We start from the raw sequence: 15,477 nt of genomic DNA, 5'->3' as shown, positions 1-15,477 counted from the left end.
ATAGGAATATCAGTCTTTTTAATGACAGGGAAACACAGCTAATCTGGTATCTGAACTTGTTGCCTTATAGATGTAGAAAGAGGAAGACTAAGGTTTCTTTTTTTGAGGACTGACCGACTAAGGCCTGGCTGTGTTACCTGGGTGACTGACCTTTCAGTCACAGAAGTTATCCCTCTCCTTTGTTGCCATTAAGTGACAGTTTAACACCATGTCACAAAGCCACTCTCTTGTTACCATTTTAATATGCAGAATTCTAGGACTTTCAAGAACAGTTGATTCTTAATCATCCTTGAAAACAGGGTGTCTCTGTTTGGGCAATACGAATGCAACCAGCCCAAAATGGCAGGAAAATTTACAGCATGTCTATTTAATCTTGGGCTACGTTTTTATTTGAACATTTGAAATGTGTGGCTGTTGTTCAGCAGTGTGCACCATTTTAAGCAAAATAACAAAGCTACAGAGTTGAGCTCTGACTCAGGCATTGCTCTGAAACTATCTTTCTTATTCTATCATTCTGTTCCAACCTGCTCCATGATTTCACACAATGAGGGTTAGCCAGAGTCCTTTCTCACCAAGACAGAAATAAAGCATCCACTTCAGCTGACTTACCACTCTAAGCTGTTATCTTTCTGGTGCAGAATATTCCCTGGACAGATGAGAAACGGAGGGCTAGGTATTTTTTGATAACTAATTAATCAAGTTATTGAGTACTGACTTATATGACACCTCATGTGTTAGGTGGGTGCTGGTGATACTGAGGCAATGAGACCATTTCTGCCCTTAAAGATGTAACTAAGAGCTATGTCAGCATGATCTAAGTGCTACAGTACAGATGGAGAAAGAAGGTGCTAGATATTCAGAGGAGGGGCTCCTGGTCTACACTGAGGGTTCAGAAAGCTTTTCTAAAGTAAGTGGGCATTGATATTGAAAAATGAAGAAAAGTTCTCCAGGTAGCAAAGAGAGAAAAGTTGTTCCAAGACCAAAAAAAAAAAAAAAAAAAAAAAAAAAAAAAGGCTTGCGTGAAGGCAGTCAGGAGTACATATGGTGAATCCAAGGGGGACTTGGGAGTCCTTTGGGATAGCCAGAGCAGGGCGTAATATGGAAGGGAAGCTGAGGAGTGGAAGATGATGTGGGAGGGACAAATCTTGGAGGCTGTATAGGCAATACTAAGTTACCTAGGCCTTATCTTGAGATCAAACAAGAGCAATTGAAGGATTTTGAGCAGGCGAATTAGATGATTAAATTTTCCCTTTAGAAAAATCACTATGGATACAGAATAGAGAACAGTTGGGAGGAACGGGAAGAACAGTGGAGCCAGAGACACCAGTTTGGAGATGATGGCAGTAGACCAGACCTGCACTAAAGAAGGTGTCTGGGAGGCAGAATGGACAGGGTTTTGTGATGGATCAGAGGGTGGTGGTAGAAGTCAGGGAGAAGGTTAGGATGAACCAGGATTTTGTCTTGAGAGAATCGGTGAGTGATAGTACCATTAACAGAAACCAGTGATCCAGAAGGAGGATAAATTCTACTTTACAGGGCTTCCAGTATGACATGATAGCTCTTATCAGGATGGAGGTTGGATGGAGGTTGGATCGGCACAGCCACGCAGAGATGGTGATGAGTCATTCCTATAGTCATGCGTTCACTGAATCTGCTCCGTGCCAGGCACTGTGCTGGGCAGTGAGACAAGAGTCCTGTGACACAGGATTCATTTCCTTTCACAGTTCTACTCCTTACCAGCCTGGAGACTCTCACAAGCCCATTACCTTCTGCGTTTCTATGTCAACATCTCAAATGTGGTGACCACACTCTCAGCTTGTCTGGATGAGCACTGTGATAACACTGGGGAAAGCCCTTGGTAAGTTGTACTCACTAGACCCTGAATGACAATTTCAACAAAGAAGATGAGTGCGGAGTTTGCCTTGTAGATAACGGACCATGTTGGCTACAGTACAGCCAAGAAACAAGAGGTGAAGAAAACGAATCTCCTTAGCAGTGTGACAGACCCGGATAGAAGTGAGGAGGGGACTCAGAGGGTCCATCACACCCTTCCTACACCACATTGACTGCCCCTTCACCCACAGTGTATAGGAACATAACTTTGGAAATACTCTGAAATAGCATGAGGGAGTTTGTAAAAGTGAGAACAGTTATCAGTAACATCGTTCATTTTAAATAATAATTTGTTTTTGTTGGTGTTTCCAATAAGTACAGATTAATTTAAGATATGCTACAGGAAAACAGGTAAAGTTTTTTCCATTCCTGTGCCCTTAGTAGTGAAACAAAGTGCTTTCAATTTTATGAATTTCATAGAATTCACCTCTTGGTATTCTGATAATGACTCTGAGGCATGGCAGAAACCATTACACTCATTTTGTAGATGAAAGAATTAATATTTTGGGGCGCCTGGGTGGCTCAGTCGTTAAGTGTCTGCCTTTGGCTCACGGCGTGATCCCGGTGTTGTGAGATCGAGACCCACATCAGGCTCCTCCGCTATGAGCCTGCTTCTTCCTCTCCCACTCCCCCTGCTTGTGTTCCCTCTCTCGCTGGCTGTCTCTCTCTCAGTCAAATAAATAAATAAAATCTTTAAAAATAAATAAATAAATAAATAAATAAATAAATAAATAAATAAAAAGAAAGAAAGAATTAATATTTTGGGGAGCTGACAAGCTAATGAACATCACACAACCAGTTGATGCTACCTTGAACACACATCTTTGGTCTCTGAGATGAAGGCTTTTTATATTATTTTATGTGTTTACTTAGCAGGATCGATGGTTTTGAAAACTTTGTGAAATATGGTTCAGTAAATCCCTTCTCAGTTTCTCAAAGAACAGGTCTAAGAAGATATTTTGGAGAATTCCTGGATCCATTTCCAGCTCCCTCTCTTTCCTAAATCTTGAGACCCTTTTCTCCACTGGTTCTTTTAACCTGCAACATGGTAGGGTCTCTACCCTCCCTGATGCTTTCTCCTCTTCTAGGTGTGATCCCATATCTCTCCTCCTCTTCTTGGTCAAGATTTCTGAAAAAGCTGGAAGTGTGGTCTATACTCCCCAGCTTTTCTGTATTTCAGCCCATGAAATCAGGCTTCCCCTTGGCCTAGTGCATTGAACTTGTAGTTACTAGGGTAACTCACGACCTCCCATTGTACATGTTTTGGCTCTTGAATGTGACGTCCATGCAGTATGACACTCTTGACCATGTCTTCTCTCTGCCTGGTTTCTGTGCCCCCTTGCTCTGAGCTCTTTCCCTGCCCTCTCCCTTCTTCCCCCATCTCCTTTGTGGGCTGGCTCCTCTTTCTCTGCCTGTTCAGTAAACTCTTATGTTCTCCATACACCTTGACCTTCCTCTCTTCTCACCCCACAAATGAGGATGCTAGATCTCAACCTTTTTGTGTCTGCACCACCTTCTGGAACAGCAGAACTTGTGGAGGCAGTGTGATGGAATTTAACTGTACCGAAGATAGTGAACTATCCCCTTGTCACCCTTTGGGACAGTGTGGCTGTTTAATGGTGATGTTAAAACTGTAATAAATGCTGTAACAGAAAGTTACACAGGATTATGAGAGCTTATAATAGGAGAAGTTGACCTAGTCAAGATCCAGGTGAAGTTTAGTTGAGATCTGAAAAATGAAGAGGAGTTCATTTGGGTGATGTTCCCTACAAAGAAGGAATAACAGGTGCATAGGGCCTGTGACAAGAAAGAATGTTCCCTGCTCAAGGATCTGAAAGCAGGCCCACATAGCTGGAGAAAAGAGATGGGGCGAGAGGCCTGAGCAAGTAGTGCTGGAGACGGTGAGGGCCTTCAGAACAAGCTCAGGATCTTTGTTGTTATCATCAGAGCAAAGGGAAGTCACTAAACTACAGATAATGGGGGTTAATAAGATCAGCTTTGGGTTTCAATATGACCTCTCCAGCCACACTGTGGAGAAAGGTCTGCAAGAGAGAAGCAGCATGTTGCAGAGCGACAGCTGGGAGGCTGCTGTGGAAGCACTGGGGAGAGAGGGCACTGGTGTCCATGGGTAAGACCAGACAGACCCAAGAGACGAAATCCACCTTAGGGAGGAGTGATGAGGGAAAGGCCGCTGAGGAGGTTGCTGGGTGGGCCAGGCAGACGGGCAACACCGAGAATGGGGTAGGTTTGGGAGGAAGACCACAAGTGTCTTTCAGACATTTGGGGTTTGAGGCTCCTGGACAGCCAAGCTCTATCAGACATTCTCTTTTCTGAAATGGCCTCCCTTCCCCAATTTCTGACAGGGAAAACTTTAGTTCCTCCATGGAAGCCCAGCCCAGGTGTTACTGTCTCCCTCCTTCCTCACACCAGACAGAGCTCATCATTTCTTCCTCTGTATCACCTCTCTGTCCAAGGCAAACTCCTTCTTGCACAGAACAGTGAAACTCTATTTGCAAGCTCATGTCCTCCTCTAAGCTGTTTGCTCCCTGGAGGCAAGGCTGTGAATTCATCTTTGCACCCCCAGAACCAGTACATTATCACCGTCTAATAGCTGCTCATAAACACTTGAAGAATTGATGTGGATACATGTATAAAACATTTACGATGTCTCTAGCACCTTTCTCCTGACAAGTTCAGGAATTCACAGTAGATGGAAATACATGTTTACAAGTAGAAGGTATGAAAGGTGAGCTATTTCAGGCATTTGTGAGCAGTGGGAGGAGAAGAGATGTTTGCCCTTCACCAGGTCACTGGATCAGTTGAGGGTATGTTCGGCTGCAAGGAACAGAAAACCCAGTCTAGTGGCTTAAACAAACAGGGACTATTTTTCTCACATGGCAAGAAGTTCAGAGGTAGGCTGTTGCTGGCATTGTTTCGAATGCCCAGCAGTGCTATGCTAGTTTTCACTCAGTCATCCTAGTCATATCGGCCTTGTGGCTTCATTTTCATTGTCTGTCGGTTGTCATCTGGTTGCAGCATCCCTAGGCATCCCGTTTGTGTTCAGGCATAAAGAATATGGGAAATGGAACGACAGAGCCAGCAGCCTATCTGTTCAACTAGCTCCTGCTTGGGCCACTCCCCCGAAGCCCTTATGGGAACTCTCTGGACTTATGGAAATGTTTTCTCTGCTAATTTATCTTTTCTTCCTTTTTGAGAGATTAGAATTCTAGTCGTTATGTGTTTAATGAGAACAAGCACTAGGGATTCGGAGGAGGGTGTCTTGTCTGGTTATGTTTCAGGGTTTTTTAAAGTAGTGTTCACCTGTGCAAAATTGTTTCTGAATTTTAGGTTGAGCACAGTTTTTCAATTTCATACCCATGATCATTTTATTGGTTCTAAAGGAAGAAAGGCAGGAGGAACCCAGGACAAAGAGGCAGGAAGCAAGTACCTCATTGGCTTCCACTGACTACACGTGTGCCCTTATTCACCTCAACCCAACGGAAACCCATGTTCTTGACAACCCAGGAGTGAAAGACATCCGGAGTGAATTATTTATCCTTGCTATGAACATGAGTAATTAAGAAACCAGCTAAGGGCTGCGTGGGAACATACTTTGACAGCAGCTCCTACAGGATCTGAACTTGAAGGGGGGTTGCAACCCATGTGTGAGATCCTTCCTGCTGGCATTAACTGCTTCTTTCCCTGCGTTCCCATGCCCTTCATACAAGCCTTGGCACAACGCTGAGCGCAGGTCTCTCCTCTGCTCCAGCCCAGGAGTTCCCTTAGTGTTAGAGACCCTGCGCCCCTCGCCAGCATACCTTAAGGCCCCTGCAGAGGGCCTGGCTCCTAGTAGATGTTCAAAACTGCAGGGCTGAGGGAACCGTCGGTGAGTATCCTCTTAGCACCTCCAGCAGTAGGCAGGTCCAGGACATGGGAGGTAGGAAAGCCTCACCAGAGAAGCACTGCACCTAGAGGAACACATCCGGCCGTACCCACAAACTTTCTGCATGTTCCCGGGGGCCTGGACATGGAGTGTGAAGGGGATGTGCTGCCCACTGCAAGTTCTTCCGGCTCCAACATTTCAGGCTGCAAACACAGTCCGCGGCCTCTCCCCTGGGGCTCCACCTGGCACAGTCTACCTCCTCAGGCCCTCTCGGTCACCCGGCTAGTAGCTCATGTCTCTCAGACGTCGCCTGCTGAAGAAGCTTTCCCTGACCTCCCCAGGTCTGGACCGGGTGCCACCTCTACTACCACACCCTCTTGGTCTGGACTGTAGTTGCCCCCGTTCGTTTCCCTTTCTAGAGCGTGAACTCTGAGAGGGCGAAAGGTGATTTTGTTCTCTCTTTTGTCACCACAGCTTACGACGCCTCCTGGAGCCTAAGAAGCGTTCCTGAGGTCTTGGAGTAAACTGGTGAAGCAGTGGCGTGTCCCCAGCGTGGCGGTGCCTTAGGCCCCCTCTCTCGGCGCCTCAGACTCAGGACGCGCACCGGGAGAGGCGCGCCCCTGCCGCTGGGACCCGCCCCCGGGCTCCAGAGCCGCCCCGCCGGGCCGCGTCCCTGCGCGCTGGGCGGCGGCGGCAGGGGCAGGAGCCCTCGGAGCAGGTGGGGCGACGGCCCCGCCTCCGCGTCCCGGCAGCCCCAGAGCCGGCGGCGGCAAGGGAGCGGGGCGCACCGAGTGCAGCAGCGCCGAGCGCAGCGTGGCCGCGGCAGCGGCGGCGCCTGGAGCAGCCGGGCTGCGACACGGAGCCCGGAGCCTGGAGACAGCAGCGGCGGCGGCGGCGGGGACGTCGGCCGGAGCTCGAGTCCAGTCCGGCCCGCGGCGCGGCTAGCTGCAGGTAGCGGTGCGCGCGCGTGTCCGGGTCCGTGCCGGGCTGGGGGCGGGGGGTGTGGTGACGCGCTGGGGCAACGGCCGCTCGGGCCCGTCCCGGGGCGGAGTGGCCCGAGGCGAGGACAGGGGTGCGGCGAGGACAGGGGTGCAGCGCGCGCGCCGGTATCCGGGGATCCCCGCCCCCCGCCGCCCGCCGCGGGGCGCCTTCCGAGCGGGGCCCTAACGGGACCGCGGAGGGAACCAGGTCACCGTGGGGATGCCTGGTGACTTCCCGGACCCGACTCTCCAGTGAGCCGCCCCTGGCGCGCAGGCTGCGTGGCCTGGGCTGCACCGAGCTCTCCCTTCCTCTCTTCCCCGCTTCCCCCCCAGAACAAAAGGCTGGGGTCTCGCTGAGGAGGGGGCAGTCGCAGGAAGAACTGGGGCGGAGTAAAGACGAGCCAGCACATTGCTGGACTGGAGATGGCTTTGGGGATACAGAAGCCAGTCCCCCCAACGAGGAAGTCAGTCCCGGAGGTGTGAAGTGACTTGCCCAAGGTCACACAGCTCGTTCGTGATGACCTAGCTGGGACCCGACAGAAGGTCTCAGGACTCCCCTCTCAGTGCTCATCTCCAGGCCCCTGAGGTCAGTAGGCTGGCTGTGCTCCAGAGATTTAGATCTGGCCACACATGGGCTTTAAAGTCCCTTGAAGGAGTCAGAGAAGGTGGCAGAGACTGCCCCTCCCCCCAGAGACACCGGAGGCGGAGGGGAGCAGGAGCGGGGCCCTTGGGAAGGGGGTCTGAGGAACGAGCGCTGCCCCTGTGGGCAGGCAGGCACAGGCTCGCAGGAACAGTGCCTTCTGAGCGTGGCGTGCCAGCCGCGTGGGTGTGCCTGCAGCGGGAGCTGGAGCCGCGTGGGGACCGAGTGTACGCTGCTCCCTGGAAAGTTCTACTGGGAGAGGCCCGGAGAGCTGTTCCCAGCTGGCTCGCTGGGATGCCCCGGCGGCATCCCTCACATTCGGGATGTTTTTATGTTTTATGACAGCAACATTTGGAAGCAGAGTTACTCTGTAGCAGGAAGTTGGGCTGTCACTTCGCCTCCCAGAGAGTCATTAAGCTACAAAATGAGGGCCTTGTTCTGCATGACCTGTGTGACTTAGAAAGTTCAAACCCCTCTCCTTATTTCCAGAATCTTTTCTCTCTTCAGAAGGAGGGTTGGAAGTACATTTCTTATGGTCAGCCATAGTAGTTATCCCTGGGACCCCAACCTTCCCTGAGTTGGTTTTTTGTTTGTTCATTTGTGTAACTTTAGGCAAAGCTAGTCATGGCAATACAGGTTAGAAATGGGGTGGCCTTTGGGCCTTGTAAGGACGTGGACAGGGCATGAGGGGGTTTCTGGGGTGCTGGAAATGCTCCCTCCCTTGCCTTACTAGTGATTCCACAGGTGTACACATAGAGATATCGATAAGTTATTCCCTTGAGATTTGTGCACTTGACTTATGTCTTACCTCGATAAAAATGTAAATGAAAATTTAAGGCTAAAAATGCACTCACTGTGGTAGCACACAGATTAGTGCAGTCTTCCAGGCAGTGCATTTTAGAGATACATTTAAAAACCACAAAAACCGAATCAGAAAAGGAAAAAAGGACAAGGGAACAAAAAGAAAGTTGAGAAATAACGGGAAATGAAACACACTGCAGAGGACTTTACCAAAATGCCTGTATGAACATCACCTCATGGGATCACAGTTCTTTAAGGGAGACATTGTTATTCTGCCAGTTTACACATGAGCAAATAAAAAGTCACACGCTTTTAAAATGCCTTACATGCCTTGCTCCGGGGAACCAGGGTTAAGAACCGGGGTACACAGACTTCAAATTCTGTACATACCACCCTAAACAGACAGTTTTCGGCCACCTGAAGCAGGAACAGAGACTTGAAGGTTGGCTTTCTGCCCTGCCCCTTTTTTGTTCCTTTCCAGGAGTCCCTGTTGTTTTCATATAATTGTGCGTGTGAGATTGTGTCACAGACTGAAGTTAGCCAGCAGCAGAAGGGATGGAGGAAGCGCGTGTGTCTAAGAACATACAGTTTTAGAAACAGGAGAAAGCCAGCTGGCCTAGCCTGCCAACGCTCTTTTTAGGAGATTTATTGTTCAGAAACCATATAGAACAGGTTGTGATTTTGCGGTTATTCAAACACACACACACACACACACACACACACACACACTGAATAATATAACCTAGCAAAGGTATGAGAAACCAAAATATAATTAACTCTAGAGGAGAACACATAGTAGAATTTTCACCAGGGAGGAACAGTCAACTTTCCTACATCATACAATTTATAAAGATACTTTTCTTAACACTCAAGTAAAAACGAAAACAACAAAAAGCCACACACTCTACAGAAATAACTTGGCAGCGGAAGAAAAGTCGTTTTCTAGCCAACATGTTGTAAATATACATTAAATTTGGTGCAGAAGCATTTGAAACTTTAACGTACGGTAACCTATCTAGAGAGAAATCTTATGCTGATGTGTGTGGTCTTCTAGTGATTTTGTATTTCTGCCTAAAATTCAGACCTTAGTAAGAAGTAGAAACGGTGTTTGTTTTACCAGCCAGTATCATATTGCAGGGTTGAATGTTTGCCTTATTCTTGGAATTATCAAGTTTTGGTGTAAAGAACGTGGGTTAAGTGGGGCAAGTGAAGAGGTTTCTCTGGGTGAATCTGCTTAGCCGAGTGCCATCAAGCATGATTATGCATCACGAAGTTATCTTTAGGCGAGTTTTGCCTTGTCACAGTAGTGTTCCTGCCATCTGGCTGCTGGAATATTTAGAAAGGAATCGTAATGTTTGACTGACTTTGCTGATAGCTTGACAAAACAAACTTCGAGAGGGAACTATTAAATAGGAGTTAGGATTGGTGAGAAAATGATTAGTTATTTCTTATTTAGCCACTGCACAAAACTGAAGAGACGTACTGTTCCCAGCTGATGCCGAGCAGGTGCGGCACATATGTTTTCCTACCGGCGTCAGCCAGTAACGCACTTGAGGCTCCCCTTTTGCAATTCTAGTTGGGTCTTTCCTTAGACCTGTTCAAGTGGGAACCTGACCCGTTATGCAGCCGGGGAATCGTGTGGTTACCTGCCAGGTTGAAGTGCCTACGAGATAGAGTGGAGCAGAGCAAATGTGAGGGGAAATGCCAGGCGGGCATTATATGGACCGGGTACCATGGAAGATTGTCCAGTGCAACTTGAAGGAGTATTCAGCATGTGTGCATGATATAGTCCAGCAAGACGCTGAATCTGAGATGGTGACATCCAGAAAAGAGTGCTTATGGACTATAAGTTAGTCAGTTCCTAGGGAGGAGCTCAGAGGAAGCAGTAGCCAGCCTCAGTTCTTGAGCTTCCAGAACATGTGTCCATACGAGTATGTTTGTGTGACAAAGCAGGATCCCGGGCTGCTGTCCACTGTGCCTTAAGAGCTAAAGGCTAACACGTACTGAACACATAGTTCATGCCAGCCTAGGCTAAGCACTTTCTTTGTATGAAATCATCACAATAGCCCTACAAAGAAACTGATTCTTCTTACTCCCATTATCAATGGTGACATAGAGACCAAGGGCTAATCTGGTCATAGAGTGATCATGTCACACCCTGCTCTGGTCTGCTATCAGCCCATTTATAACCCCGAGGTACCCTTTGCCTCCCTGACTCTCGCTCATTGCAGTTGAGCTCCTGAAGGGCAGGTGCTTGTCTGCTTCATCTGTGTTCCCAGAGCCTGACCATGCATGGCACATGATGAGTACTGCATGAACAGTGAGCGAATGAATGAAAGCCTCTATGTTCTAAAATCAAAAGTCAATTATTTTTGGATGATCTGCCCTTCTGACTTTTACTTTCTCATTCCTCTCTGTTGATATGGATCATCAGGCATGACTTTATAGACAAGATGTATAATAGGTATCGCCTTTAAAGCTGAAGGATGCTAAGCTCAGCCTATAAAATCAGAAGGCCTCTGCTTCTTTTAGAAATTCAGTATTATTATTTCTTTTTTGTAGAAATTTTGTAATTCGGAATACACGGGTTTGAATCACCATTTATTTGTTGTATGATCCTGGACAAATAACTTCTCTGTGCCTCGGTTTCCTCATCTGTAAAATGGGCATAATAATAGTAATTATCTCATATTAAGGGTAAATAAGATAGGTTCCATGCTGAGAACAACACCTCCTTCATAGCAATGGTCAATAAAGTAGCTGCTATTATCTGATGCTTTTAAAAGTTGTTTGCCTTAAATAATTTCCTATTCCATAAAGCATTTGAGGAGTTCACAAGAACAGATGGTAAACATAAAATTAATAGAGAGTGAAACCAGGCTAAAGAGAACATACATGCCGGAAAGCAAGATAAAATCAGAGGTAATTTCGAGAATAAGAGTGTATCATAAGGTGCAGGTAGTTTCTAGAGATGAGTTTACTATAAAGTCCAGTATAGTTTCTGGAGAGAGGATTAAAAATTTGTCAGAGCTTCCCAGTAGCCAAAACAAAGAGGAAAACACAAATAGTTATTTGATCCACAGTAACCATGAGATAAAAACAGATCAGTTGCACAGCTTTTCCGGGTCCTAAAACCTGGGATAACTTTCTCCTGGCAGGTCTTCAAAGCAATCACTGTTGCCATAGAGATCTAAGTGTTCCACGTGGTCCCAGCCGTGAAGACAATGGAAGTTTTGTGGTAGAAGGCAATAATAAATGTTTCCTAGAACATTATGGACTGCAGTTCCGGAGACATAATCCCAGAGCACAGTCCAGCCAAAGCTCTTCTGTGAAGGGCCAGAAAGCTGTGGTTTGAGGACATGCTACGTTCTTAGCTATGTTTACTGAGGGCCTGGGGGAGTAGAAAGATTCTTTCTTCCACAGATTATAATTCTTGTGAGAATCATGTGAACAATCCATCTTTAAGAACATGCATTTTGGCTAAAGCCATTTAAATATGCCAGCTCAGTTTACCTCATCCAGAATGGTGTTTCCTGCACATATGCTCATTAATAGAGTATGTATTCATGAATTTTCTTAGTATGGTAGTCTCATATTAGTTGCAAATTTTATCACACTGTTTGGAAAAAGAAAGATCCAGTGCTCTATACTACCTCTTAAGCCCCTTAATGCTTTCAGTACTTCCTGGTGGTAAGAATAAATATTTTGGGGGCACTGGGTGGCTTAGTCAGTTGAGCATCTGCCTTCGGCTCAGGTCATGATCCTGGAATCCTGGGATCAAGCCCCATGTCAGCTCCCTGCTCAGGAGGGAGTATGTTTCTCCCTCTCCCTCTCCCCCCAACCCCCTGCTCTCTTTCTCTCACTCACTCTCTCTCAAATAAATAAAATATTTTTAAAAAATAATATTTTGTTTTTAAACTTTATTTTTAGTAATGAGATGGTCATGTCTTTGTAGTCTCACTATATGTATGTTATGTACTAATACAATACTAATGTATACAATAACACTAATATATGTAGTAGTTCAAATGTGACTCGTATCAGTTAAGATTGCATTCGGCTACCAAAACAAACAAACGAAACAGGAACAACATACACATCAGAATCTGGCTTAAACAGATACAAGTTTGTGTTAGGGAACCAGACTAGACTCCCAAGAAAGGCAGTTCAGGGCTGATGCAGGAGCTCAAACAATGCTTTCCATCTTCCTGATTCACCGTCCTTAGCCTGTAGGACCTTGTCTTACATCTGGTTGCCTCATGGTCACAAGATGGCTGCTGTATCTCTGGGCTTACAATCAGGAAGAAAAGGAAGGTGTAAATATCCAGAGTGAGGGCCCTTCCCTTAGGGAGGTGTTACCTCTTTATTCAGAAAGTGATGCCCTCCCTAGCTATTTCCACCTACATCTCGTTGGCCAAGATTTTGCGCATGGTTGCTCAAAATATAAGGAAGTCTGAGAAATCAAATATTTTTAGCTGGGTAAATTGCAACTGCCACTACCCTACCCACAAATTAGGGGTTTTGCTATGAGGAAGAAGAGGGAATGGTTATTGAATAGGCAGTTAGCAGGATCAGCCACCTGACTGCCATTATAAGCCATGTCCCTGACCTAATTAGAAATTACAGAAGGCAACTCAGTAGTTTAAAATGTTATGTGTTTCTAGATCTTCATACAATTAGCATGAGAGAATGAAACATACCCAAGTGTCTTATGTAAAGATTCCTGAATCACTAGCACCAGTCCTGATACTTTCCTAAATTTCAGATCTGTATTTCCATTTGCCAAATACACCTCATATGCTTCAAATTAAACCCACTTCTCCCTGTCCGTCTATGTCCCTCCCCACCATACACACGCTTTCTCCCATCCTTATTTAACACTAGATTGTCTTGGCAAGGAGCACTGGGGTTATCCTGGGCTGATTCTTCTACCCCATTCCAGACATCCAAACTAATATTCTTGGTTCTATCCCATTTACCATGATTCGAATTCAATAAATATCCACCCTCACTCATGTGGATCCCCAAATTGGTCTACCTATTTGCGGCTTCTCCCTATAATTCATGTATGTGGCATGTACACTGGTGGCAAAGCTTTGTTCATACCCTCCTCACTCCCTTCAACCATGGAAAGTCTGCTTCAGAGGTTTCTTATGCTTTTCACATGTCCATAACCTATGGAAGCAGTTAATTCATTTTTCCAGAGCACTGCATATTTCTATTAATATTTTTTGCCCTGGATTCCGTTTTGCCTGAAACTAATCATGTTGCACCAATTGTTTTTTGTAACAACAGCCTTCTTGGGTTATAATTCACATACCATAAAATTCACTCTTTTAAATTGTGCAATTCAGTGGTTTTTGGAATATTCAGAGTCACGCAACCATCACCATCATGTAATTTCAGAACATTTTCATCACCCCAACAAGACACCCATTAGCAGTCATTCGTCATCTTACGTCTCCTCAGCCTGACAAACCACCAATCTACTTTTTACTTCTATGGATTTACCTATTCTGGATGTTCACATAAACGGGACCATACAGTATGTGGCCTTTTGCGACTGGCTTTTCACTCAGCATAGTGAATTTTGGGTTTATCATGCTATAGCATGAGTCAGTCTTTCCTTCATTTTTTTTTTTTTGTGAATAATATTTCATCCCATGGCCATTTTGTTTATCCCCTCATAAGTTGATGGACCTCTGGGTTGTTTCTACATTTTGGCTCTTGAGAACAATGTTACTAGAAATATTCCCATGTCAGTTTTGGTGTGGGCATAAGTTTTCATTTCTCTTGGGTAGATACCTGGGAGTGGAATTGGTGGGTCTTACGATAACTGTTGGACATTGTGAGGAACTTCGAGACTTTTCCAAAGTAGCGGCGCCATTTTATGTTCCCACCAGCAGCGTGCAGTTAGCTCTGCCAAGGGGAGGAGGAACGTTCTGCAGAGAAGCTAGCACCTGAGTGTGTTTTAAAGGATCAGTAGGGATTTCCCAGGTGGCAGAGGCTGTCCTGTGCAGCCTGAATCACATGGACAAAGACACAGAGATATACAGAAAAGGTACGTAAGAAAATGTCGCAAGTGTGGTGTGGGTAAAATCTCGATGTGTAGAACAGAGGGGAGGATGAGATGTAGAATTTGCCACCATTGAAAGGAGCCACGAAAGGAGTATGTGTGATGCCTTGTGGCCTGAGAGGTGTGGCCTCCAGTCACTTGGCTGTCACTGAACCGTGCCTGCTGCCATAGGAAGGGATCTGCCTGGTGAGACATGAGAGTGACTCCCTGCAGCGGATTGTCTGGGGTTCTAGCAGAACGTCAAGGGGGACGAGAGACTGGAGGCACCAGAATCGGCTTGGTCCTTCTCTGGCCCAAGCTGGAGCAGTACGAATAAGGTGAAAATACCTAAACTAAAGTCTCAGAAGTGAAACTTGAAAAGGAAGGATTTGTCTTGTAGCCTTGAACCCTGTTTCACCTCCTGTCCTCACGTTATTTCCTCAGTGATTCTCAAAAAAATCATTTTTGGGAGTGCTCACCATCCTAAGTGAAGAGTTACCCCCTTAGCCTTAGAAAGTAAAAAACACCCTCCTCATAAAATCTAACATCATCAAATAAATTAATTAAAGAGGTGGCAATTTATTGTGTAAAATGATTCACTATTTTATCACATCGATTACGGGTTTCCATTGCTTAATCAACTCCTCTTCTATCCTTAAAGCATACCTTGATTTTCCAAAACTAGAGATGCCATTTTCCAGAAACATAGCTGTTATATAAAATGAGACTTACTTATAAATGTGTGATTAATATCATGTATTTTTAATAAGCCTAGTTCTTCTTTTAGCTCATTCAAAGACGGCAAAAAAAAAAAAAGGAAAAAAAGAAAAAGACAGGAAATCAATATTTTCTCCTCTCCCCCTTGGGAATGGCACACACAATGATTTTCATGGCATTTAGCTATAATTTAAAAACCTGAGTCAATGATAAATATTATCAATATCTCCATTTTTCCCTTCGCCAAATACTGTCCAAATATCATAACAAGTTCAATGAATGATCTGGGAACAAATTTGCATTTCAGTAAGAGCCTTATAGAAGGAAACCAATTTATGAGCTCATCGCAGGCGTGACTTGCTAGGTTTCCTATTAGATTGTGGTTAAAGTGTGTCTTCATTTTAGATCTCACATAGATAAGACTGCATTAGTCCTTTCAGCATTTCACCAGATAATTAACTACAATGTCTGATCAGGGCTGAGCAGATTCAGATGTGAGAGCTACTTT

At 45.6% G+C, this 15,477-nt stretch overlaps 1 protein-coding gene across 1 annotated transcript in view; it reads left to right on the top strand.

The window, feature by feature from the left end:
• Positions 1-1,443: 1,443 nt before the first annotated feature.
• Positions 1,444-15,477, top strand: part of WIPF3 (WAS/WASL interacting protein family member 3) — an 87,406-nt gene continuing 73,372 nt past the window's right edge. The window contains exons 1-3 of the mRNA XM_040644551.1: positions 1,444-1,473; positions 6,529-6,727; positions 7,090-7,220. Coding sequence (XP_040500485.1) covers positions 1,444-1,473; positions 6,529-6,727; positions 7,090-7,220 — 360 coding nt within the window. The remainder of the gene's footprint in view (positions 1,474-6,528; positions 6,728-7,089; positions 7,221-15,477) is intronic.

This window comes from Ursus maritimus, unplaced genomic scaffold (genome assembly GCF_017311325.1).
Source record: "Ursus maritimus isolate PB19 unplaced genomic scaffold, ASM1731132v1 scaffold_3, whole genome shotgun sequence".
NCBI lineage: Eukaryota > Metazoa > Chordata > Mammalia > Carnivora > Ursidae > Ursus > Ursus maritimus.
Note: the sequence above shows the minus strand (reverse complement) of the source record. Positions and strands in the feature narration are given on the sequence as shown.